This window comes from Ictidomys tridecemlineatus, chromosome 5 (genome assembly GCF_052094955.1).
Source record: "Ictidomys tridecemlineatus isolate mIctTri1 chromosome 5, mIctTri1.hap1, whole genome shotgun sequence".
Classification (NCBI taxonomy): Eukaryota; Metazoa; Chordata; class Mammalia; order Rodentia; family Sciuridae; genus Ictidomys; species Ictidomys tridecemlineatus.
The window spans coordinates 173,158,386-173,181,498 of record NC_135481.1 but is presented as its reverse complement, the minus strand read 5'-3'; the positions used below and the strand labels follow the sequence as shown (position 1 = coordinate 173,181,498).

Genomic DNA, 23,113 nt, shown 5'->3' with positions numbered 1-23,113 from the left:
CTCTGCAAGGGAGCCTTGAATCTGTAGACTTCTGATAACCGCTTCCTGGGGACAGTTGGAAGGTGCTGCCTGCAGACGGCAAGGTGGGTGAGATGGCCTCTCTGGAATCCTAGGCATGCCAAGGAATTCAGAGTTCCAGAAGGATATGGAAATCGGGGGGAGGGTGGACACTTTGGGAGTTCAAACTTTTCTTTCCTTTCATGGTCAGGTATAAGGTAGATTTGGGTTCCTAAGGCTGCTGTCACTTTCCCCTTGTCCCAGGAGTGGCTGGGGGTCGGGGCAGCCGAGGCCTCCCACTCTGGCCTTCTTAGGCTTGCTCAGCCCCTTCTCCTCAAGGTCGAGGCTTCCAAGGTGTAGCTTTCCCACTTCTCCAAAGCCGGGTTTCCTAGAGGCAGGGTCTCCTGACTCCCTCTCCTATCGTCCAGGGCCCAAGGCTTCCGAGGCCCTCCACACCAAAGCTGTGTTCCAGACGGCGGAGCTGGAGGGGGGTGACGTCTGGACCGCGGTGAAGGAGTCGCAGACGGAGAACAGCATGAGTGTCAGCCTCGCCAGCCCTCCCGATGCTGTGATCGGCCGCTACCAGCTGAGCGCCAGGGCTTCCTCTCGCAGGAGGCACAGTGACCGGAAGCTGGGAGAGTTTGTTCTCCTTTTCAATCCATGGTGTCCAGGTAGGTGCTGCCAAGTCCTAGTCAGAGGTTTTCCTGGAAGCCTCCTCAGAAGTGGGCATGCTCTTGATGGGACGTGGGAAGCAGGTGCAGGATCAAGGAGGCCAACGCCAAGAGCTGGGCCTTAGCAGAGGTGGGCATGGGCAGAGGAATCCAGTGGTTCTTGGTGTCAGAGAGGATGGGAATGGGGCCTGATAGGCAGGTGAGGCCCAAGTGCAGATGAGAGCAAGGCTGGGGTGTCAGACAGCCTTGGGGTAGTCCCAGCTCTGCTAAAGTGCTTCCCTCTGTGAGCCTCGCTTTCCACATCTGTAATACAGAAATGATACCAGCACTTAACTCTTGAGGCTATGGTTGGGAGATCGTGCAGCTAATGCTGTGACGCACAAGAGACATTACAAGGCCTTGGCAGGGGGTCGTTGGGATCAGTCTTCTTATTAATATTTAAGAAATATGAGGTTGTAATTGGCATCCAAAAGGACTCCCCAAAGGTGTCAGGATTCCCAAAACCCTTCCGTCTTGGGCTGGGCCAGGGTTGGTCCCTGCCTGGGGAAAGACTGCTCAGGAGGGATGAGGCTTGATAGAGTGGCAACACGGGAGCCTGCAAGCCCCTCTTGCTTCTCCTGCCACGGTCAGCCTCCAGGCACAGTCCTGCTGCTGGCCCTGATGCAGTCCCTTCCCCAGGCTGGCAGGGCCAGAGCCCCAGCCCACGCTGGGCCTGATGACTGCTTTTCAGAGGACGATGTATTTCTGGCCTCAGAGGAAGAGAGACAGGAGTACGTGCTCAACGACAGTGGCATCATATTCCGAGGCGTGGAGAAGCACATCCGAGCGCAAGGCTGGAACTACGGGCAGGTCTCCAGGGGTGCAGCCAGTCGGGGATGTGGGCTGGGGTATGGGAAAATCCAGCCAGGAGCCCAGCTGTCCACTCCTTTCTAGGAGGTTAAGTGGAGCCAACTCCTAGAGCCTGTAAACCAAAGGAGCATATCAAGGAGGCAGATGTGGCTCAAAAGCAAATCATGTTTGTGACTTCACTGTGCCTAGTGGGGAGTTATAGGAGGTATTGAATGGGAGGGCATGAGTAAGGTTGAGCTTCTTGTTCCCCAGGGAACTCTCTGAGAAAGTGTTTCTGATACTTGAGGATGTTCTGTGATGTCCCGGGAAGGCAGGGCACGAGATTAGGACAAAACTCCCCTGCATAGACACAAGTGACTGTGGGATCAGGTGGGATTGTGGAAAAGTCTGGAATTTGGGTGAGGCTCCAGCCTCTAAACACAGCCTCTCTGGGGAGCAGTTTGAGGAGGACATCCTGGATATCTGTCTGTCCATCCTGGACCGAAGCCCCAGTCACCAAGATGACCCAGCCACTGATGTGTCCCATCGTCACAACCCCATCTATGTCACCAGGATCATCAGTGCCATGGTGAGGAGTCCCCTGCTATCTCTATATATAGACTCCTTCAAGAATCCCTAAGCCTACCCAGGACCACAGCCTAGGGGTTCCCAACTCATCCCTTGTTTTAATTCTCTATTGCTACATAAACCCCGCCCAGCACACACACACACACACACACACACACACACACACACAATGTTATGAAAAATTTACAGATCAGGAATTTGAGCAGGGTACCATGAGAATGGCTTGTCTCTGCTTCAAGATGCTTCAACTAGGGATTTCTGAGTGGCTGCAAATGTCTTAGATAACTTGATGGGACCATATATCTGGGAACTTGGTTCTGGTCCTCAGCAGTTCCTTATTTTCTGCCCACACAGTATCTACTGGAACTAGAATGTTCAAAATGGCTCCCTCACTCTCACGCCAGGGTCCTGGGCCCAGGGTGGCTGGAATTGCCAAGCCTGGCCAGTCATCACGGCTTCTTCCCATGCAGCCTCTCCGCATGGCTAGCTTGGGCTTCCTCACAGTGGGGGGATCTCATCCACAATGCTGGCTTCACCCACAGCAACTGCTCCAAGAAAACAGGAAGCAGACCCTACTAGGCTTCAAGGCCTGGGCCTGAAAAATGTTCCAGCATCACTTCCACAATGGACAGTGGTCAATGCAGTCTGAGGCCAGCTGAGACGCAAGAGCAGCAGGCATAGACAGACCTCACCTCTCCACCAGAGGAGTACCCACTTTAACTGACCTCAGGCCACATACTCCCTCCACAACAGGTGGTGAAGGGACCTACTAGTGCTTTCTATCCATGCAGGTGTTCAGGTCAGTGAGTGGGAATCTGAGATCCCCAGATTGGACAAAGCTGTGCTTCTCATAATGGATGCTCTCCAGACCTCAAGACCTCAGACAGATGTTGGTGCTCTGAGAATCAGCAGCAATGGCCAACCCCATACAGTAGAATATTACAGCCAGCTGACAGTAGTGCAGGCTCCACACCCAGGTCCTGAACTCATGGGTCACCCCTTTAACTAACTTGCTATATGATTTGGTCAAGTCCCTGAACTCCTTTGAACTTCAGTTTTCTCATAAAAAAGGGGGTGTGGGGGGGGTACAATAGAACCTGTGGAGGAAAATAGAACCATAAACTTAAAAGGTTAACTAGCATAAACAAAATCCTTAGAATAGCCAGGCACCATGGTGCATACCTATAATCCCAGCAGCTCTGGAGGCTAAGGCAGGAGGACAAGTTCAAAGCCAGCCTCAGAAATTCAGTGAGGCCCTAAGCAACTTAACGTTTTCTAAAAATAAAAAAAATAAATAAAAATAAAAAGGGCTTCGGGTGTAGCTCAGTTGTTAGGCACCCCTGAGTTCAATCCCTGCTAACAACAACAACAATAACAAAATCCTTAGAAAAGAGCCTGGCATTCAATAAATGTCAGCTATCTCTCTAATTACTATACCCACTAGCAGTCCTGAAATATAAATCATTTAAAATAGGAAATTCTATGAATTATAGATGATTTTTAACAAGAGTATCCAAATGGAAAATAATTAAAAGTTATAAGTAGTTCCAAAAAAAGTAGGGTTTTTGTTTGGTTTGGTTTGGTTTTTGTGGTTCTGGGAATCAAATCCTAGGCTTCATGGCTGCTCAGCACCTGCTCTACCCCTGAGCTATGCTTTCAGCCCAAAAATGTAGGTACTTTTAAGACAGCAGAGACCCCTCCCCACTTATCAGGCAATTGAGAAGCAAGGGGTGACCCCAATTGACTAGCTGGTCCAAGTAGGAGATGATTTCATAATGGTGAGGCTCCTGCTGTGGGAAACCTGCATGGTGGGTGGAACTGTGTCTCCTCTGCTCAGGTGAACAGCAACAATGACCGGGGTGTCGTGCAAGGACAGTGGCAGGGCAAATATGGCAGCGGCACCAGCCCACTGCACTGGCGCGGCAGCGTGGCCATCCTGCAGAAATGGTTCAAGAGCAGGTTCAAACCAGTCAAGTACGGCCAGTGCTGGGTCTTCGCTGGAGTCATGTGCACAGGTATCAGAAAGAGGTGCCCCTCTCTTCAGCCTGCTCCCTATTCTCATTCATTTACATATATTTGCATTGCTGTAGTCTGTCTTCATTGGTGAGGGGGTAATGACCAGGAGATCAGTTCATTTACTTGAGTTTTGATTTTTATTTGGCAGAAAGTCCTCCCTTTGCCTCTAGCTCATTGAGTGTCCTGGGCAAGCCCTGTGGCCCCTTAGACTTTGGTCACTCTTCTGTGGCATCTGAGGTTTTGCCAGCCTCAGAGCCTGCTCAGAGTGGCATCTCCAGAAGTCCCTGAGACGACAATGTACAGGAGATGGCGTCTGAGGGAGTGGAAGTCTCAGCCCTGTCACCTGCCAAAGTAGACAAAGGCTGTGGGGACTGTGACGAGAAATGGGGTAGAGCAGCCTGCTGGGGGCCAGAGCCCACTCCTGGAGCCTCCCAGCTCTCTGCTCTGCAGTCCTCAGGTGCTTGGGGATTGCGACACGAGTGGTGTCCAACTTCAACTCGGCCCACGACACTGACAAAAACCTGAGTGTGGACAAATATGTGGACTCCTTCGGGCGGACCCTGGAGGACCTGACAGAAGACAGCATGTGGTGGGTCCTGGGCTACTGTCTCAAGGTCAGGGTCAGGGTCAGAGTCTAACCAGCCCAGCCCCAATGCCCTCCCTTCCTTTCCTCATACAAAATTTTCTTTCTGATGTTGGATCCTCTGTCACCACCCAGGCTATCAGAGTCCCCCCTGCTTACCCCAAAATGTTTATCAAGGTATTTTTCCCAAGACAACAACCTCCCAAAGAGGTGTTCTGAGGCCAACTGTAAAGATGCCAAGTCAGGCAAACCAGGAATCAGGTATCTCTCTGCTACTTCCTTCCTGTATGACCTTGTGCAAGTGATGTCACTTTTTCTAGACTTGTATTCTCACTTTAAACACAGAGTTGAAGATAAACTGGGGACTTCTTACCAGGGCCTATAGAGCTCTCCATCATCTAAATCCTGCCTACCCCGGAGATATTGACCTGCTTTCTATTTCTCGAACACACTCACCTTTTTCTTATCTCCAGACCTTTGCACATGCTGTTCTTTCTGCCTGGATCGCTGTTCTCTTCGCTCTTCTTCTGGTGAATTTCTTTGCACTTAGGTCTGGCCTCCGATGTCATTTACCTAGAGTAGATCTCCAGCAGTTATTCTCTAACTCAACCCCTCTTTTCTTCACAGCTTTCATTGTCACTTGCATTTGTTTCATTTATCTCCTAACTTAATGCTGCCTGTATCCCCATGAGTCCCCTTTGTTAAAATTTAATTTTCATGAAAGCAAGGACGCTGTGTCGTATTTGCAGTTATATTTCTCGTATCTTGAAGAACAGGCTCGTGATATATACATACACAGACACACACACACACACACATATGTGAGTGATGTGTGGATACAGTTGAATGAGTGATTGACATGCGGGGGCCATAGCACTCATGGGCTGGTCTACAGCAGGGGCTTCCCTCCCATGGACTTCATCTCATGCAAGGCCACCTCACCCACCCTCTCTCTATGGCAGGAATTTCCATGTCTGGAACGAGAGCTGGTTTGCCCGGCAGGACCTGGGCCCCTCTTACAATGGCTGGCAGGTTCTGGATGCCACACCCCAGGAGGAAAGCGAAGGTAGGGCTCCGCCAGCCAGTCCCAGATCTCTGCTTTTCCTCCCCTAGCTGCTCACGCCCACCCCTCCTGCCCAGGTGTGTTCCAGTGTGGCCCCGCCTCAGTGACTGCCATCCGAGAAGGTGACATACACCTGGCCCACGATGGCCCCTTCGTGTTTGCGGAGGTCAATGCCGACTATATCACCTGGCTGTGGAATGAGGACGAGAGCCGGGAGCGTGTGTACTCGGACACCAAGAAGATTGGAAGGTGCATCAGCACCAAGGCGGTGGGCAGTGACTCCCGTGTGGACATCACAGGCCTCTACAAGTATCCAGAAGGTAAGGGCCACATGCTGGCTTTTATTCAATTCCCCAGATGGCCCTTGGGCTGTGGAGGGCTGGTTCCCAGTAGCCTAGGGCCAGATCCTTTCCCAGATGTCTGGTGACAATCACAGCTTCCATTGACATTGTCCTGGGTTCTGAGCCAGTGCCTTTGTTTAGGTTAAATTAATAGCTTCCTCTGATTGCTAAGTACCCTTCCGTGTTAGAAGATGTTCCACGTCTAATAACAGCTACATGTCCTTGACTCTCCACCTAGGCCAGGCACTGTTAGGAATATTCACATATGATAACAGTAATTACCACTACTACTAATGATGATGATAGTATCCCACGTTTCATATTGAACTCCCAGGAAACATGGCTCTAGACATAATTCCAAATAAGTGACAGCAGCTCTTGATTGTCATCTGTCAAGGCCTCTGCCAGAGCCATTCATTAGCCGCTGGTTTGTGAAAAAGCCTGTACTTATTGGGGTACAAAAATAAGATGGTTGTACTTTTTTCTCATAGTCACCTTCAACTATATACTTTGACAGTCTTCCCTTCCCACGGAGGAATGGGTCCCTGAGCACAAATGTGATCTGATCCATCTGTGTTCAGCCACATCTGTTTGTCTAAAAAAAAAAAAAAAAAAAAAAAGTGTTACTGGGGCTGGGATTGTGGCTCAGTGGTAGAGCACTTGCCTCTCATGCATGAGGCACTGGGTTCGACCCTCAGCACCATATAAATGTAAAATAAAGATATTGTGTCCACCTAAAGCTCCAAATATATACATACATATATATATATATATATATATATATATATATATATATTTTTTTTTTTAATGTTACTAAGTAAAAAGAGTTTGGGTTCAAATAGGAATGAGAGCTTGTCTCCTCCTCTCCCCTGAGTAAAAACTAAAGCAGTGACCCTGGAAGGTTGCTGTGCAGGAGGGGACAGGGTCTGCTCTGGAGCCTCTCTGGGGTTGGGGAGAGAGGTCTTGGCTGGCTGTCTCCACCTAGCCTGTCCCTCCAGGTCTCTTCTCGTCACTCAGGTAAGTAAGGCAGGTAAGCAGACCTCCCAGAGAGAACATATGCCAGCTTCCTTTTTTCTTTTCAGATAGGCACTGCCAGTCTTTACCAGCAGGCCCCTTCCTCTTGCAGACACCCCAAACCTTAATGTGGATTCTTTTTGACACTACCGTATTCTTGCACATGCGCGTGCGCACGCACACATACCAACATTTGCTGAGTTCCCAGCTCTAGGAACATGGCGCTCTCTTGACTGTTGGGTGGGGCTGGGTGGTGAGGCCTCTTCTGCACTGGCACCTCTCCCTCAATCCTGCAGGTGGATGGCTGGTCCCACCTGCTGGACCTTCTGCAGCTTAGAACAGGGGTCTTTTGCCCCAAGCTTTTAGCTATGGCTTCAGAAGACACCAACATCCTGTTATAATAACAATAAAGAATTTTCACCCAGCTGGAAATCTGCATTTTTATGTGAATTTTCCTGCTCTGAAGTTATTGGCAGCAGATTATAAATTTATTTAAATAGAGAACCCCACACAGGCAGAGGCTGAGGTCTGCACATGGCTCTCCGGCTGCCAGTTTGGGACCTCTGAGAGCCGTGGGAATTTGAAGTGGTGATGAGTGACAGTTCTACCTGGAGAAGGGGGACCCCGGCGGGCAGAGGAGGAAGAAGGTCTGGCAGCTGATCTGTGCGGTGCCCTGCAGGGTCCCGGAAGGAGAGGCAGGTGTACAGCAAGGCCGTGAAGAAGCTGTTCGGCGTGGAAGCCAGGGGGAGGAGGACGTGGATCCGCAGGGCCGGCGGGCGGGGTCTCTGGCGTGACGACCTCCTGGAGCCCGCCACCAAGCCCAGCATCACCGGCAAGTTCAAGGTGCTGGAGCCGCCGGTGCTGGGTCACGACCTGCAGCTGGCTCTGTGCTTGACCAACCTCACCTCTCGGGCCCAGCGAGTCCAAGTCAATTTGAGCGGCGCCACCATCCTCTACACCCGCAGGCCTGTGGCCGAGATCCTGCACGAGTCCCACGCGGTGAAGCTGGGTCCGCAGGAAGGTGAGAACCCTGGCTTGTTGCGACCCCGCTAAGTCACCTCCTTTTGCAAGGATTGAGGGTGGAGTGGGCTTCCCTGGTTCTGCGCCCATTCCCAAGAAGGAAAGGGACATTCCTGAGCTTTGTGCTCAATGCCTTTCCTCTTGGCCCCACTTTGCAGATGAGAGAACTTGAGGCTTAGAGGGGCAAATGATAATAATAGTAATGAAAGTCCCCAACCTCTGGTGGCAAACTGACCTGGTGGTGAGGCGATTTATAGTCTCTATCTCATCCCAATGAATGTGAATGTTTACAGGCTGAATCAACACCGTCTGGAAGCTGGTCAAAATGTACGGCATATGCCTTGTGTTACTTTTCTAAAATCCAAAAAAATTCTGGAGCCCATCTGGCTCCATGTATTCTGTGTGGGAGGAGAGGACCAGAAAGAGATGTTCCTTAGGTGCTTCTGTGTGACAGGCCATCCTGAGAGTTCTGATGCAAAGACAGAGACCCACAACCACATGCATAGGCACTAGTGGTAGCTCGGTCACTCCAAGGATGAAACTCACATCCAGAGTCCAAAGTCACACAGTCCATGCATGTAGTGGAAGGACCCAAACCCAAGCAACCCCACCTTGGGAGACATACTCCTGATCAAGGGCAGGAAAGTGGTAAAGCCAGGATTCCAAGACAGCGATGCTAGACCCCGGGCACACCTGCCTCAGCCCCCTGCAGTCCCTTGACTACAGGATGTGCAGTGGGCAGCTCAGTCCACGCCCAAGGGCACAGAACAGGCCTGATGGTGTATTGGCTTAAGATTCATCCTAGATGTTTCACCACAAAATGGAATAGCGCCAGTCCTTTGGAAGGTTTTTGTATAAATTTATCTGACTTTATTGTTTTTTAAAAATATATCAAAGGGGCCTGGGATTGGGGCTCAGTGGTAGAGCGCTTGCCTAGCACGTATGAGGCACTGCGTTGGATCCTCAACACCACATAAAAAAATGAATAAATAAATTAAATAAAGGTATTGTGTCCATCTACAACTAAAAATATTTAATATATATTTTATACATATATATTAAATATTTAATATATATATATCAATGAACTATTTTTCATAGACATATCACACTTGATAGGATTTACTAAATGTAACCTATTTGATTTTTCTTTGATTATTCTCACTTTCTCCCTTCCTCTCTCTCCCTCCCTGTCCTTTGCTCTTTGTCTGTCTGTCTCCCTCTCTTTCCTTCTCTGTCTCCTTTCTTTCTCTCCCTTTCTCGCCCTCCCCCTCTTTCTTCTTTCACAAGCTCTCTGAACTCTAAAGCGTCAGTTCGACGTTGTTTAATTGAAGCTGTTTCTCTAGACCAGCTTCTGATAAGTGAACCTTTGGATTTTGACGGGGCATGAAAACATATGAAGGGGGCTCCACACATTTTTTAGCTCTTTTTGTCACAAAAGCTAAATCACAAAATAACACTTCATAATGAAATATTAATTAACACACACTTTCCCCTGGCTTTTAGCAATTTTTTTTCATGTTGAAAGTAATACATATTCATTAAAGATTTCAAGAGTAAAAGAGAAAAATCGCCTCTGATCTTGCCACCCACCTACAAACTGTTAACAGGTTTTTCCTTCCAAATTGTTAATGCCTGTTTGCTTTTGTGAAAAAAACATAGTTCTAATTAAATATTGCAAAACTCATTAGTGTCCTGATTTTCATATTATAAAGTAATTTAAATATTTTTATAAGCTCTTCATAAACATCATTTTAATAGATGTGTAATATTTGAATAAATATATGATGATTTATCTTTCCTCTTCTTTGGGTAATTACCAGCTTATTGCTATTAAAAATAGCATTAAGTAAACATCTTGATGCAAAAAAAATTTCCACTTTTTTCTTCTGGATTTTGACTATTTTTGGTAGAACAGATTTATAAAAGTGATATTCTTAAGCCAAGTGATATGACTCTTAAGTCATATAATTAATTAAAATATATAACTCATTTTTAAATAAATAGACTTTATCTTTTAGCAGTTTTATGTTTACAGAAAAATCGAGCAGAAAGTACAGAGAGTTCCCTCCTACCCCCTCAACACCACCACTCTTCTCCTAACATCTTGCATTGCTATATTGTACTTGTTACCATGGACGAACCAGTGTTGACATACTATTTTCCATTTATTTGCATAAATTCCAGGACCTCAATTGCTGGATCATCTGATAAAGTACACAGTTTACACTAGGGTTCCCTCTTAATGTTATATGTTATATGGGTTCTGACAAATGTATAATAGTCTGTATCCAGTATTAGAGAAACATACAAAATAGTTTCTCTACCCTAAAAATTCACTGTGCTTCACCTATTTATCCCTCTGTCATTACTCCCTGCATCCCAGGCAACCACTGATCTTTTAACTGTTGCCATTGTTTTATTTATCCAGAATATCATATAGCAGGAATCATACCCTTTATAGCCTTTTCAGATTGCATTATTTTCCCTAGCAATATGTATTTATATGTGTTTTGTTAGGTTTTGTCTCTTGGTCTCTTGATGTCTTATTTCCTGAATGAGAATACTGAATCATAAGTATTCCATTATATGGATGTACAGATTTTATCCATGCACCTACTGAAGAACATCTTGGTTGCCTCCAATTTGGGGTGTTTATGAATAAAACTTCTGTAAATATCTGTATTAGTGTGTTGCATTACCACAATGAAATGCTTGAGGTCAGTCAACTTTATAAAGAAAAAAGATTTAAGGCTAGAGGTGTAGCTCAGTGGTACAGCACTTGCCTAGCATGTACAGAGTCTAGGTTCAATCCCAGCACTACACACACACACACAAAAAAAAAAAAAAAAGAGGAAGAAAGGAGAGTTATCTAGTTCATAGTTCTACAGGCTGAAAATCCAGATAACATAGTGCAAGCTCTGGTAATGGCCCCATGACAAATGGCAGAGCCATGCAGGAGGAGAGAGTGTATCCCAAAACAGGCAGCACGAAAGACTGGGATCCCATAATCCCTTTGAAGAACACACTCCCAGTGATATAAGGACCTCTCCCTAGAACTCACCTCTTGAAGGTCTCACCTCCTCCCAATACTGCCACCTGGGGACCAAGCTTCAAATACAGGAACCCTAGGAGGGACACACTTACACCATACCCAAACCATAGAAATATTCCTATGCAGGTTTTTGTGTGGATAAGTTTTCCATTTGTTTGCATACATTCCAGGACCTCAATTGCTGGATCATATGATAAGTGTTTGTTCAGTTATGTAAGAAACTGCCAAACTGTTCACCATAGTGGCTGTGTCATTTTGCATTGCCACCAGCATGAATGAGAATTTCCTAGACTGTGTTGTGGTGTATTGGGGAGCATTGCTTTGTAATATATGTGAAATAGTATCTCATTGTTCCAATTTGTAATCCCCTAATGACATATGAAATTGCATATCTTTTTATACATTTGTTTGGCATCCATATATTTTCTAGATCTTTGCTCCTTTCTTATTGGGGTTGTTTTCTTATTTGGGTTTTCTTATTATCGGGTTTTAGATCTTTGTGTATTTTGAGTAACAGTCTTTCATCAGGCATGTCTTTTGCAAATATTTTCTTCAGGTCTGTGGATTGTCTTCATAACCTCCTGATGGTGCATTTTGCAAGGCAGAGTTTTTAATTTTAATAAAATCCAACCTGCTAATGTTTTCTTTTCATGAATCAAGCCTTTAGGCTTGATTGTATTGTTGTATGTAAAAAGTCACCACCAAACACAAGGTCATCGAGATTTTTCTCTTACTATCTTGAGGAGTTTGTAATTTTTGCATTTTACATTTAACTGTATGTTCATTTTGAGAAAATTTGGGGGAAAATGTGAAGTCTGTATCTAGATCCTTTTTTTCCTTTCCTCCCCCTCCCCCACAAGAGGGTGTCCAGTTGTTCTAGTACCATTTGGAAAGACTTTTATTTCTTTATATTTCCTTTGCTCCTTTGTCAAAGATCAGTTGATTATATTGGTGCACGTCTATTTCTGAACTCTACTTTGTTCCATAGATCTATTTGTCTGTTCATTCTCCAGCCACACTGCCTTGATTCCTGAAGCTTTATAGTAACTCTTCAAGTGGGACAGAGCCAGTCCTCCTACTTAATACTCCCCTTTAGTAGTGCATTAAGTATTATGAGTCTTTTGCCTCTCCACATAAACTTTAGAATGAGTTTAGCAAGATCCAGGTGAGGTGGCACAGGCCTATAATCCCAGCTACTCAGAAGGCTGAGTGGGGAGAATCACTTGAGCCCACTGATTCTAGACCAGCTTGGGCAACATAGAATCAAGTGTCAAAAACAGTTAGCTTATCAGGACCTGCAAAATAATTCTTTTGATGTAAATTGCATTTCATTTATAGATTAAAATTAGGAAGAACTTACATCTTGAGAATAATGAGCTTAAAATATTTCTCCAACTATTTAGTTTTTTTGATTTGTTTCCCAGAGTTTTTAGTTTTCATTACATAGATAGTGAACATATTTTTTAGATTCATGCCTAAGTATTTAATTTTGAGGGGTGCTAATATAAATGGCATTGTGTTTTTAATTTCAAATTCCAATTGTTCATTTATGGTACATAGGAAAGTGGTTGACTTTTGTGTATTAATCTTATATTTTATAATCTTACTATAATTGGAAGTTTTTATTTGTTAAGATTTTCTACATAATTGATCATGTCATCTATAAGCAAACACTGCTTTTTTCCCCAATCTGTATACCTTTTATTTCCTTTTCTTATCTTATTGCAATAGCTAGGATGTCTACTATGATGTTGAAAAGGAATGGCAAAAGAGAATCTTTGTCTTGTTTCTGATCTTGAAGGGAAAGCTTCTGGTTTCTTACCATTGAGTTTGCTGTGTGCTATAGATTTTTTTCATAGGTGTTCTTTAACAAGTTGAGGAAGTTCACCTCTGTTCTTTGTTTGCTGAGAGTTTTTTTTTTATCATGAACAGGTGTTGCATTTTCTCAAATTCTTTTTATGCATCTGTTGTTATAATCATGTGATTTTCTTCTGTGGATTTGGTAGATTACATTAATTGACTTTCAAATATTTAACTAACTTTGTATGCCTGGAATAAACCCCACTTGATTGTGATGTGTAATTCTTTTTGTACATTATTGGATTTTATTGGTTAATATTTTGTTGAGGGACTTTACATCTGTGTTCATAAAAGCTATTGGTCTTTGGTTTTCTTTTTTTGTAATGTCTTAGCTAGATTTTGATATTAGGGTTATGCTGGTCTCACAAAATGCATTAGGAAGTATTCCTCTGCTTCCATCTTCTGAAAGAGATTGAGTTAGTATAATTTCTTCCTTGATTACTTAGCAAAGAAATCAAGGCTTGGTAATTTCTGTTTGGAAAAATATTAAATACTGATTCAATTTATTTTTTTATGGTAAGGGGGATTGAACCCAGAGGTGCTTTATCTCTGAACCACATCCCCAGCTCTATTTTTTATTTTGAGACAGGGTCTCCCTAAATTACTCAGGGTCTCATAAAGTTGCTGAGGCTGGCCTTGGACTGCATTCCTCCTTCCTCAGCCTCCCAAATTGCTGGAATTACAGGTATGTGCCACCATACCCAGCTTGATTCAATTTCTTTAATAGATATAGATGCATTTTAATTGTCTGCTTCTCTTTCTGTGAGTTTTGATAGGTTATTGAAATTTTCAAGGGTTTTTGGTTATCAAATTAACCATTTTTGATTATCAAATTTGAGGGCATATAGTTTCCACAAATTCCTCAACAATTTTTAATGTCCATGGGATCTATAATAGTGTCCCTTCTGATATTAGTAACTTGTGTCTTTCCCCCCTCCCCTTAGCCTGACTAGAAACTCACTGCTTTTACTGATCTTGTCAATCAGCTGTAGGTTTTGTTGGTTTTCTCCATTGATTTCCTGCATTCAATTTCATTGATTTCAGCTCTGATTTTTATTATTCCTTTTCTTCTGCTTATGTTGGATTTAGTTTTTGTAGTTTCCTAGTGAAAGCTGAGGTTATTGATTTTAAGCCTTCCTTCTTTTCTACTATCTGCTTTGAATGATAAAAATTTCCTTCTTAGTTTTGCTTTCACTGCATCCCAGAAACTTTGAAGTTTTACTTTTATTTTCATTTAGTTCAAAATATTTTAAACTTTATCTTGAGCTTTCTTCTTTGTGTTGTTTAATCTCAAAGTATTTTGTATTCTCCAGCTATCTTTCTGTTATTGATTTCTAGTTTGAGTCCACTGTGGTCTGAGAGCATACATGATATGATTTCTATTATGTTTTTCTTTTTTTTGCAGGGGTTCTTATCCATATTTTATTAGTTTATTAAGTAAGCACTCATTGAATTCTCATTGCATATCAAGACAATAGAAACAGATAAAATGAAGAATTTGTGTCTCACCCAGGAGATTATGGAGAAATGGGAAGACAACAGACAATCTCAGGATGATGTGCTTAGTGCTGCTATGTGGTGGGGATCTTGGGGAATGGAAAATCACCCTGCAGAGAGCGGGGACAGGAAGGGAAGTCATCAAGGAAGGCTGCTAGAAGTAGAAGGGGACCTGGGGACAAGTTCTTGGAGTGGGGAGGAGACCTACATTGCAAAAGTGCAAAGACATGAGAGGGTACAATGGTTCCAGGAAGGAGTATTTCAAAAGGAGAAGGGAGAAGCTGCCCATCTCTTAAGTCCCAATTTTGGAAGGTACACAGTACCACTTCCATGATCATCTGTTGGTTCAAACAGGCTCCTAGGTCAGTCCAGATTCAACAGGAAGGGGTGTACATTTACCTCCTGATGGGAGAGTGCTAAGGCCTGCAGACAAAAGTGCATTTGGAAGTGGAGACATGTGGCCTGTGGAATCATGGAATGCTGCAGGTCACCCAGGGCAGGGAAAGGACCCACAAGAAGGGGGAGGACTCAGTGTTTCCACAACCCAATTTCCTAGAGCTTCCTAGAGGAAGCTCAATGCCATGTTTGCCATGGAATTAAATCATTTACCAATGGGGAATGGCAGACATGGAGAAATGTAAATTTTTTTAAATCTGCAAGCTGTTCTATGCTGTCAGCCTGGCTCTAGACTCTGAATCGCCAGTGCAATTGGTAGTAACTAGGTCCCTGATTCTTCCTCACTACTCCCCCATAGCTCTTCATTGGGGTAGACAAGATAATGTATAAACTACAAAATCATCTTCCCTTATTGTATTTGGAGAAGGTGATAAAGACTTTGTATCTGTGAGGTCTAATTTCCATGGTGTTGCAATTTATAGGCATCTCGTGCTCTCTCTAACGTGGACAGCTTTATCCTCTTCATTTAAAAGAATGTTGAAGGCAGACGCAGTGGTGCATGCCTGTAATCCCAGTGGCTCAGGAGGCTGAGGCATGAGGATCACAAGTTCAAAGCCAGCCTCAACAACTTAGCAAGGCCCTAAGCAACTCAACAAGACCCTGTTTCTAAATAAAATATTTAAAAAGGGGCTGTACCTGACTCAGTGAATAAGCGCCCCTGGGTTCAATCCCTGGTACCACAAATAAATTACAATTAAAAATATTTTTTTAAAACATAAGAGCATTTCGATGCTGGACTCCTCTGGCCCTGCATCTGGGACTTTCACCTGCTGGTCAGAGAACAGATATTTGTATTCAGAGCTAACTTCCAGCCTTGACAGAGTGGCTTCTGGCGACACACGGGGCTGATTTCTATTCCTTTAAAAGTTATTAATGTGTTATTTATGGCGCAAAATGGGATATATCTTGGTGAATGCTCCATGTGATCTTGAGAAGAATGTGTGTTCTGCTGTTGTTGGGTGACGGATTCGAAGGCTGTCAGTTGTATCGGGTTGATTGATGGTGCTGTTGAGAATCACTCTTCTAGGGAAAGAGTCTCAGCTTTCCTAGGGCAGCTCGCGGAGTCTGTGACTTAAAGGACTTCGGAAGCTCTGGTCTGGACACTGTGGTAGTTCACCCTTCTCTTCCTTTTTCCCAGAGTCTGAACTGGTGCTCAAAGCTCTGTCCATCCTATTGTGGTGGCATATGGTGGCTCTTTATGCTGGAACTGGGGATTTGCATTTCTAACATCTCAGATGATGCTGATGTGTCTGGTCCCAGGACCACGTGAGGAGCCAGGGTCTATCACCCTGCAAGGAACAAATGATGTTATATATGCAAAGCATTTGGCATAATTCCTAACACCTAACAAATGTATAATGGTTGGTGGTATTTGTCCTTATTTTTATATTTCTATCAGTTGAGGATGTTAGTAATCATATTTGCTCATGGAATTGTTGTGAAGATTAAATCAGTTAATCCATGAAAGTGCTTCAAAGTACCCTGCATGCTTTAATCCATTAGGGAAAGTTAACTTTTAAAATAATGAATTATTGCTAATATTGTTATAAAGGCTTTTCCAGTAAAAACTTATTGGACTAAGGGAGCCCAAAAGACGAGGTAGCAATTTCACACTGGCATTCAGGAGCATCTACTGAGGCAAAGTCCTAGGTGGCTGAAAGTATGCACCAAGTTCAAGTCCTTTAAGCCTCTTTCCACAAGTTCAAAACTCAGATGCCACCAGGGTCAGGAAGAAAAGAGAGATAAAGAAAGTAGTGGCAGAGCAATAGAGTGGGGCCTGGAGCAAACCAAAAAGGGCACATTACACCTAAAAGAAAAAAAAAATACATATTGGTCCAAAACCACAAATATAATGGTCACACATGGTTTGTGGCAATTCATACGCTTAAGAAGAGAATACCTAGGGAGGGTGTTTCTGCCTGGTGAGAAGGAGACAGAGACACCCAGGACCATGGGAGCTCAGAAGACTTAAGACGACTGAGAAGGAGAGTCAGTGAAGCCTTCCCACAGCTACTGGGGCTGACTGGGACTAGCCCTTTCTGGAGAAGGAAGTTTTAGAGAAGTTGTAAGGAAGTGGTCTCATTGGACTGGAAGTTTGAGGCAATCTTTGATTTCCTTCTTCTCTGTGCCGCGCACATAGTAGGTGGTCAATAAACAGTGACTGAATTCCTAATGGAATGGTTGATGAACTGAGAGATTGCCATCTTGAATAACTAGAGAAAATTTCAGATATGTCTCTGGATGCTCTTAGAGTGATAATCCGGTGTTACAGTAGCTTACTGGGCTGAATTTGAATTTTTCTCATCTGGGCTCCTTGATAAACTTGTTATGAGACTTTGGGGGAAAAAATTACCCTCTCTGAGCCTCAGGTTTCTTCATCTATGAACTCAAGAGAATAAGGCCTTTCTCAGGTTGGTTGCCAGGACCAGAGAGGGTATAGCTATTGATGGGCATTCCTTCCCCTTGGGGGTACTGTTGAAGAAAAACATCAAGCCCCCACCTCCCACCTCTGCTTTCCCTTCCAGAGAAGAAGATTCCAGTAGCAATATCTTACTCTCAGTATAAAGAAGACCTGACGGAAGATAAGAAGATACTATTGGCTGCCATGTGCTTTGTCTCCAAAGGAGAGAAGCTCCTGGTGGAGAAGGACATTACCCTGGAGGACTTCATCACCATCAAGGTGGCTTCTGTCACATCTACCTTCCCAGTAGGCCCACTTCAAATCTGGGGGGAGGGCATCAAAAACTGGGGAGCTCGTACCATTAACACCAACTTCAGCTCCCAAGGGGGAGGGGGAGAGGTGGGGATGCAGGGGATGGTGGGTACCAGGGAGGAGTAGGTGCCGGCAGGATGGACATGGCCAATGCCCCATCCTTTGACCTAGCCAGGACCATGGGTTTCCTGGAGGGATGGTGAGGAGGAGGGATGGCTCATGGGTGTTGCCCTTCCAGGTGCTGGGCCCAGCCACCGTGGGGGTGGCAGTTACAGTGGAAGTGACGGTGGTCAACCCCCTCTTGGAGAAAGTGGAGGATGGTGTGCTGATGGTGGAGGGCAGTGGCCTTCTCCAAGGACAGCTCAGCATAGAGTAAGTGCCACCCTGGATCAAGGGAGCCCAGAAAGCCAGGTAGCACTTTCACACTGGCATTCATGAGCATCTACTGCACACAAAGCCCTAGGTGAACAGAGAGTACGCCCAAGTTCAAGACCTTGAAGCATCTTTCCACAAGTTCAAAACTCAGATCCAGAGCTGCTAGGGAGAAGGGCTGCCTTCCCCCTAGGATGGACCAGGGAGAAACAACTGGGAGGGGAACAGGAGAGATTCTGAACCCCCAAGAACAAGACACATCAGCTTTTATCCACTTCATCATTAATTTCCTCAGCCACACACTCACCCATCTCACTCATTCATATTCTCTCTCCCACCCGCTGACCTGTCATTCACTGGGTCGCTCATTCATGTTGTCACTTTTGTTCACATTTCACTCACTCCTTCCACTATTCATTCCGCTGCTGCACTCAGTGGTGATTGGCTCGCTCACCCTCTCATTCATTCATTTCTGCGTTCCTCTGTCCACACCCATGAGTTCTGCTCATGTATTGATTCATTGTCCAACGTTGGTGCGTTCATTCACCCTATACTCACACCGTTCCTGGTTGTACGGACCAGTGCTCTAAGCCCTGTGCAAAGGGTCAGGAACACCAAGGTGAACCCCTGGGGTTCTGCCTGCAGAAGGACCCTCACGGACAGATGGCCTTTCCCATGAGAAGAGTGATTTCTGCAAACAGAGGGGTAGATCCCCGAGGTCCAGGAGATCAGAGGCAGCCCTGAGTCAGGGTGTCGTGGGCCGAGGGAGAAGTACCAGTGAATATTTGAGCTGGGCCTTAGGTGAGAAATGAGGAGCTTTTCTGGCGCCAAGAGGTGAGGAGGGCTTCCAGGCAGAGGTGTCTGTGGCTGGGACAGTCGGGGAAGGCCTCCCGGAGAAGGGAAGCCTGATGTGGGCCGTGGGTGTGGTGGGCATGGGAGGGCATGGTAGGCAGGAGGAACACTAGAGAGAAAGCCTGGGGAGGTGCAATCTGTTCAGGGCACCAGGAGGAGATTAACTGGCTGAAGCCGGCAGGGAAGATTAATCTGGAAACATGTTAATGAGGCTTGGACACTAAGCCACCAGGTGAAATTGATCCTGAAGGCCCTGGGGAGCCGTGGGCTGGCAGGCCAGACTCAGGATGGAGAGAGGGCTGATGGCCTGCTTCCCCTCCTTCCCTGTCCTCCAGGGTGCCCAGCCTGCAGCCCCAGGAGAAGGCCTTGGTCCAGTTCAACATCACCCCGTCCAAGAGTGGCCCCAGGCAGCTTCAGGTGGACTTCGTCAGTCACCACTTCCCGGACATCAAGGGCTTTGTGATTGTTGACGTGGCCACAGCCAAGTGACAGACCCTCAGGGACTGAGGGGGAGCATTCGGCCCCTGTTTTGCTCCTCGCCACCTTTCTGTGGGAGCCGAGAAGCCTGGGTCAGTCCTGCCTCAGTCTCTGCCCTACTCTGTGAGTTTAGGCAAGGCCCTTCCCTCTCTGGGTGGAGGTCCTCATCTGTAAGATGAGGTTTGGACTCATTCATCCTGAACCTTTTGGACAAATAGGTGAAGTAAGAACCTAGGGATCCTCTCCCCCTTCTCATCACGCTCCTGGCTAGAAGACTGACACCTCCGAGAGTCCCAGTCACCCTGGCCCACTCAGCTGCAGCCTCTTTGCCCCTCCAGCTCACCTGTCCCTGTGTCTCTCTCAACCCTTCAAATGCCCTAGCCACATCCAGACCCAGCCGTCCTCCCCAGGCCTGACAGAGAGCCCAGATGTTAGAGCCGGAAGCTAAAGCATCCCTCAACACTCCCACTGCAAAGAGGAAGGGCCTGGCTGGGCCCAGGGCACCTGGAGGCAGAGTCATCCTGCATATGCTACTTGCTCCACCTTATGCCAAAGTCATGTTCCTGAAAAGCATTAGATTTTACACATCGAGAGATTTTTCCCTCAGGGGAGACATAGGCTCTGGATTTAAGGGGCAGAACCCAGTAAGCAGCTGAAAAAATAAAGAAGGGTCCATCCAATGGATTGTATTCCCCTGAACTCTGTAGCCCCAGATCTGATCCGGTTAGGATCAAGGAGCTCACCAACCATCTTAGCTACGCCCAACGTTTCTTTCTTTGGCATCCATCCAGCACCAGTTCTGCAAAACATCCCAGCAGCCTGCACCATGCACATCATGTGCTTGGAGTCGAAACAGGACACCAAGCCCTGGAATAAGGACCAGATAGACACCATCAGGCCTGGAGATCAATGAACTTGCATATGAAATTCTGTTCCAAAATTTTCTAGGTAGTCCAAGAAATTAAAATTAATGATATAATTTAAGTCATATGAACCACAGCAACACAGACTCATCTGCGGTGAGAGGCCTCCTGGATACAATTCAGTGGAGCATAATCGATGTAGGGGGCTTTGCACAAAGCAGGTCGGGCAAGCGCACAGTGTGTCGGGTGGCCCTTGGGGCCCCATAAGGCAGGCCATTCTCTGATGATCCTATGGAACATGAGCTTGGAGAAGCTCTTGGGCTGCCTCTGTTCCAAGATCCTCTTTCCAAACCTGGGTTTTTGATGCCGGTTCCATATGGGAGGATCAGCGGGAGGTGCAGGGCAGGCAGCCACTTCTTTGAGATTGAAGTCAACATGTATCACTCCCAGGAAAAGGGACTCTCTGTCCCACAGAAGGCTCAGCAAGTCGGCCAGGAGGGTGTCCCCCGGGACCTCCAGATGCTCTGTTCCTCCAGTGATTGCCAACAGCGGCGGGAATTCCTCAAGCTCAGCAGCGTAGGGGGAGAGTCCCAGGAAGCTGGTCCTGAGGTGCAGTTTGGGGTGCAGGATGCTGATTCAGGGGGATCCCAGGGATCAACACCCAGGAAAGGGATTAGGGAAAGCAGGAGGGGGCAGAGGGAGGAGTCGGGCCGTGACACTGCCCCACGACAGCCCCAGGCAGCTCTGGAGCCGCTGTGGCCTGTCACAGTTTTCTGGTTGGGCTGAGATGGTGGGCCATCGGGCACTGATTGCCCAGGAGGGGGTGTGACTTTGGGTGAGACCTCTCTCTGCAGCTGGGACTGTCCCTGAATCCGTTACAGCTGAGGGGCAGCTGCTGGCAGCTCTCCTCCCAGTGGGGGCTACGGAGTCCTCCAGGAAGGGGATCTGGGCTGTGTCCTCAACCTGCATTCTGTTCAGTCCCAAAGACAGGATGGTGACACGTGTTCCCCAGGCTCATGCTCACAAGGGTTTACCCTCTAGGCGCTGGAGGCAGGGGTTAAATCATGACCTTTTAAAAGGCATGAGAAGCAAAGAGAAGTAAAAGTAAACAAGTAAATAATTTTTAAATAAATAAGCTCATTAAATATGGTGGTGAGTGCCAGAAAGAAAATAAAGTGACAGCATTCTCCTCAAGCTATGGGGTTAGGATAGCTCTACTTTAGAAAGAGGAATCATGAGAAAGTCTCTCTGAGAAGGCTAAAATTTTAATAACAATGCCAGAGAAGCCATGTTTAAAATTTAAAGTAGTATGCATGCTAGGAACTGTTTCAGGTACTTTACACAGATTAATTTACTTAATATTCATATAACTAACTCGATGAAATAGCTTCTATTATTCTTTTCTCTTTCCAAATAAGGAAACTGGGGCAGAGAGAAGTTAAATCACTTGCACACAACTGCACAGCACTTAAGTGACCAGTGTAGTATTTGAAGTTAGCCTATCAGAGAACGCACTCATAGCCTCTGTGTTTATTGTATGTGAAGAGACAGCTAAGCAAAAGTCTGAGAAACTGTTACAGGCAGACAGAACAGACATGTAAGTTTGGGAGTTATGTTAGTTTCCTGTTTCTATAACAAAATGACTGAGATAATCAACTTATAAAGGAGAAAGGTTGATTTTTACCTCACAGTTTTACAAGTTTCAGTCCATGTTCAATTGGCCTGTTGTTCTTGGGCCTGTGGTGAGGCAGCACATCATGGAAGGGAACATGTGTTAGAACAAAGTTGCTTGCCTCATGGCAGCCAGGAAGTGATCGAGGAAAAGGAAGGGCCAGGGTCCCAATATCCCCTTCAGCGGCATAACCTATGTGACCACATGACTTTCAACGAGGCCCCACCTCTTAAACCTTCCACTACCTCCATAACATCCTCCCACTTGCCCAAACCACAGAATGGCTTTCCCAGGGGCTCTGTAGGAGGTCCCTTTCCCTGGAAGGGGGGGCAGCTCTTGGCCCCTGTCTCCCACAGCCCCTTCCGGTTCTTCAGGCTGACACATCAAGTCTTCTTCAACCTGTCCCCAAAGAGCCTGAGCTGAGCACCTTGACCCAGTCATGTGCTGCCTCCTGGGACTTGGCTCTTAGAAGATCAGGATGGAGGGAAGGTCAGAGGGCACTGGAGTGGTGTGGTGTCTCGGTCACAGTGTCCTGGCTGGGGGACTTCTGCTCCACACAGTTGCTGTGTTCCAACGACTATGCGACCAATCACCCAACAACTACAGCTTAAAATAAGGACAACTGTTTTGCTCAGGAATCTGCGGTTTGGGAGGGCGTGGTGGGGACAGCTCCTCTCTGAGACCTCAGGGGCAGCTCGCAGACTCTGGACTCCTCCTCCGTCTCAATGACTCAGGTTGCTGGCGGTTACCGCTGGCTGTTGGCCGATCCCCACTCTGGGGTTGGCAGCTGGAACACCTGCCCATCATCCCTCCCACGGGCCTGGGCGGCCTCCCAACGTGGCAGCTGGTTGCCAAGGTGAGCACTTCAAGAGAGCGGGTGCCAGAGAAGCCATCAGCCTCCCTGGCCTAGCGCTGGGGGCCACCCTGTGTCATTTGTGCCACACTCCATTCCTCAAGGCAGTTAGAGACTTCTTCCCAGTTTCAAAGGAAGGGAAAGCATAAGGTGGGGAAGATTCTAGAGGCGCTTGTGGGACTGGAAATACTGCTGTGGCTATTTTTGGAAATTTACAATCTACCAGACTGCTTCCTGCTGCCTGTTTCTCGACCCCCTGGATATTTGTGGAAAGCCATTTTGCACCCCGGGTCTGATCTATCTCAGCATGCTCTCCTCCATT

The 23,113-nt window shown here is 46.3% G+C and overlaps 1 protein-coding gene across 1 annotated transcript; it reads left to right on the top strand.

Annotated features, from left to right (window-relative positions):
• Window positions 1-1,297: 1,297 nt before the first annotated feature.
• On the top strand, window positions 1,298-20,954 carry Tgm6 (transglutaminase 6). The gene is made up of 10 exons (XM_040275421.2): window positions 1,298-1,517; window positions 1,957-2,085; window positions 3,922-4,099; window positions 4,551-4,689; window positions 5,646-5,749; window positions 5,824-6,066; window positions 7,781-8,122; window positions 17,515-17,669; window positions 17,941-18,074; window positions 19,262-20,954. The coding sequence occupies exons 1-10, from the start codon at window positions 1,329-1,331 to the stop codon at window positions 19,413-19,415; spliced, it is 1,767 nt and encodes a 588-aa protein (XP_040131355.2). The 5' UTR covers window positions 1,298-1,328; the 3' UTR covers window positions 19,416-20,954.
• The last annotated feature ends 2,159 nt before the right edge of the window (window positions 20,955-23,113 follow it).

Excerpts from the sequence above, each read along its gene's own strand:
- Tgm6 (XM_040275421.2), top strand. The coding sequence starts at position 1,329 with ATGCAGTCCCTTCCCCAGGCTGGCAGGGCCAGAGCCCCAGCCCACGCT. Across the intron at positions 1,518-1,956 it reads AAGGCTGGAACTACGGGCAG|TTTGAGGAGGACATCCTGGA; the intron begins GTCTCCAGGGGT and ends TCTGGGGAGCAG. Across the intron at positions 4,690-5,645 it reads CTGACAGAAGACAGCATGTG|GAATTTCCATGTCTGGAACG; the intron begins GTGGGTCCTGGG and ends TCTCTATGGCAG.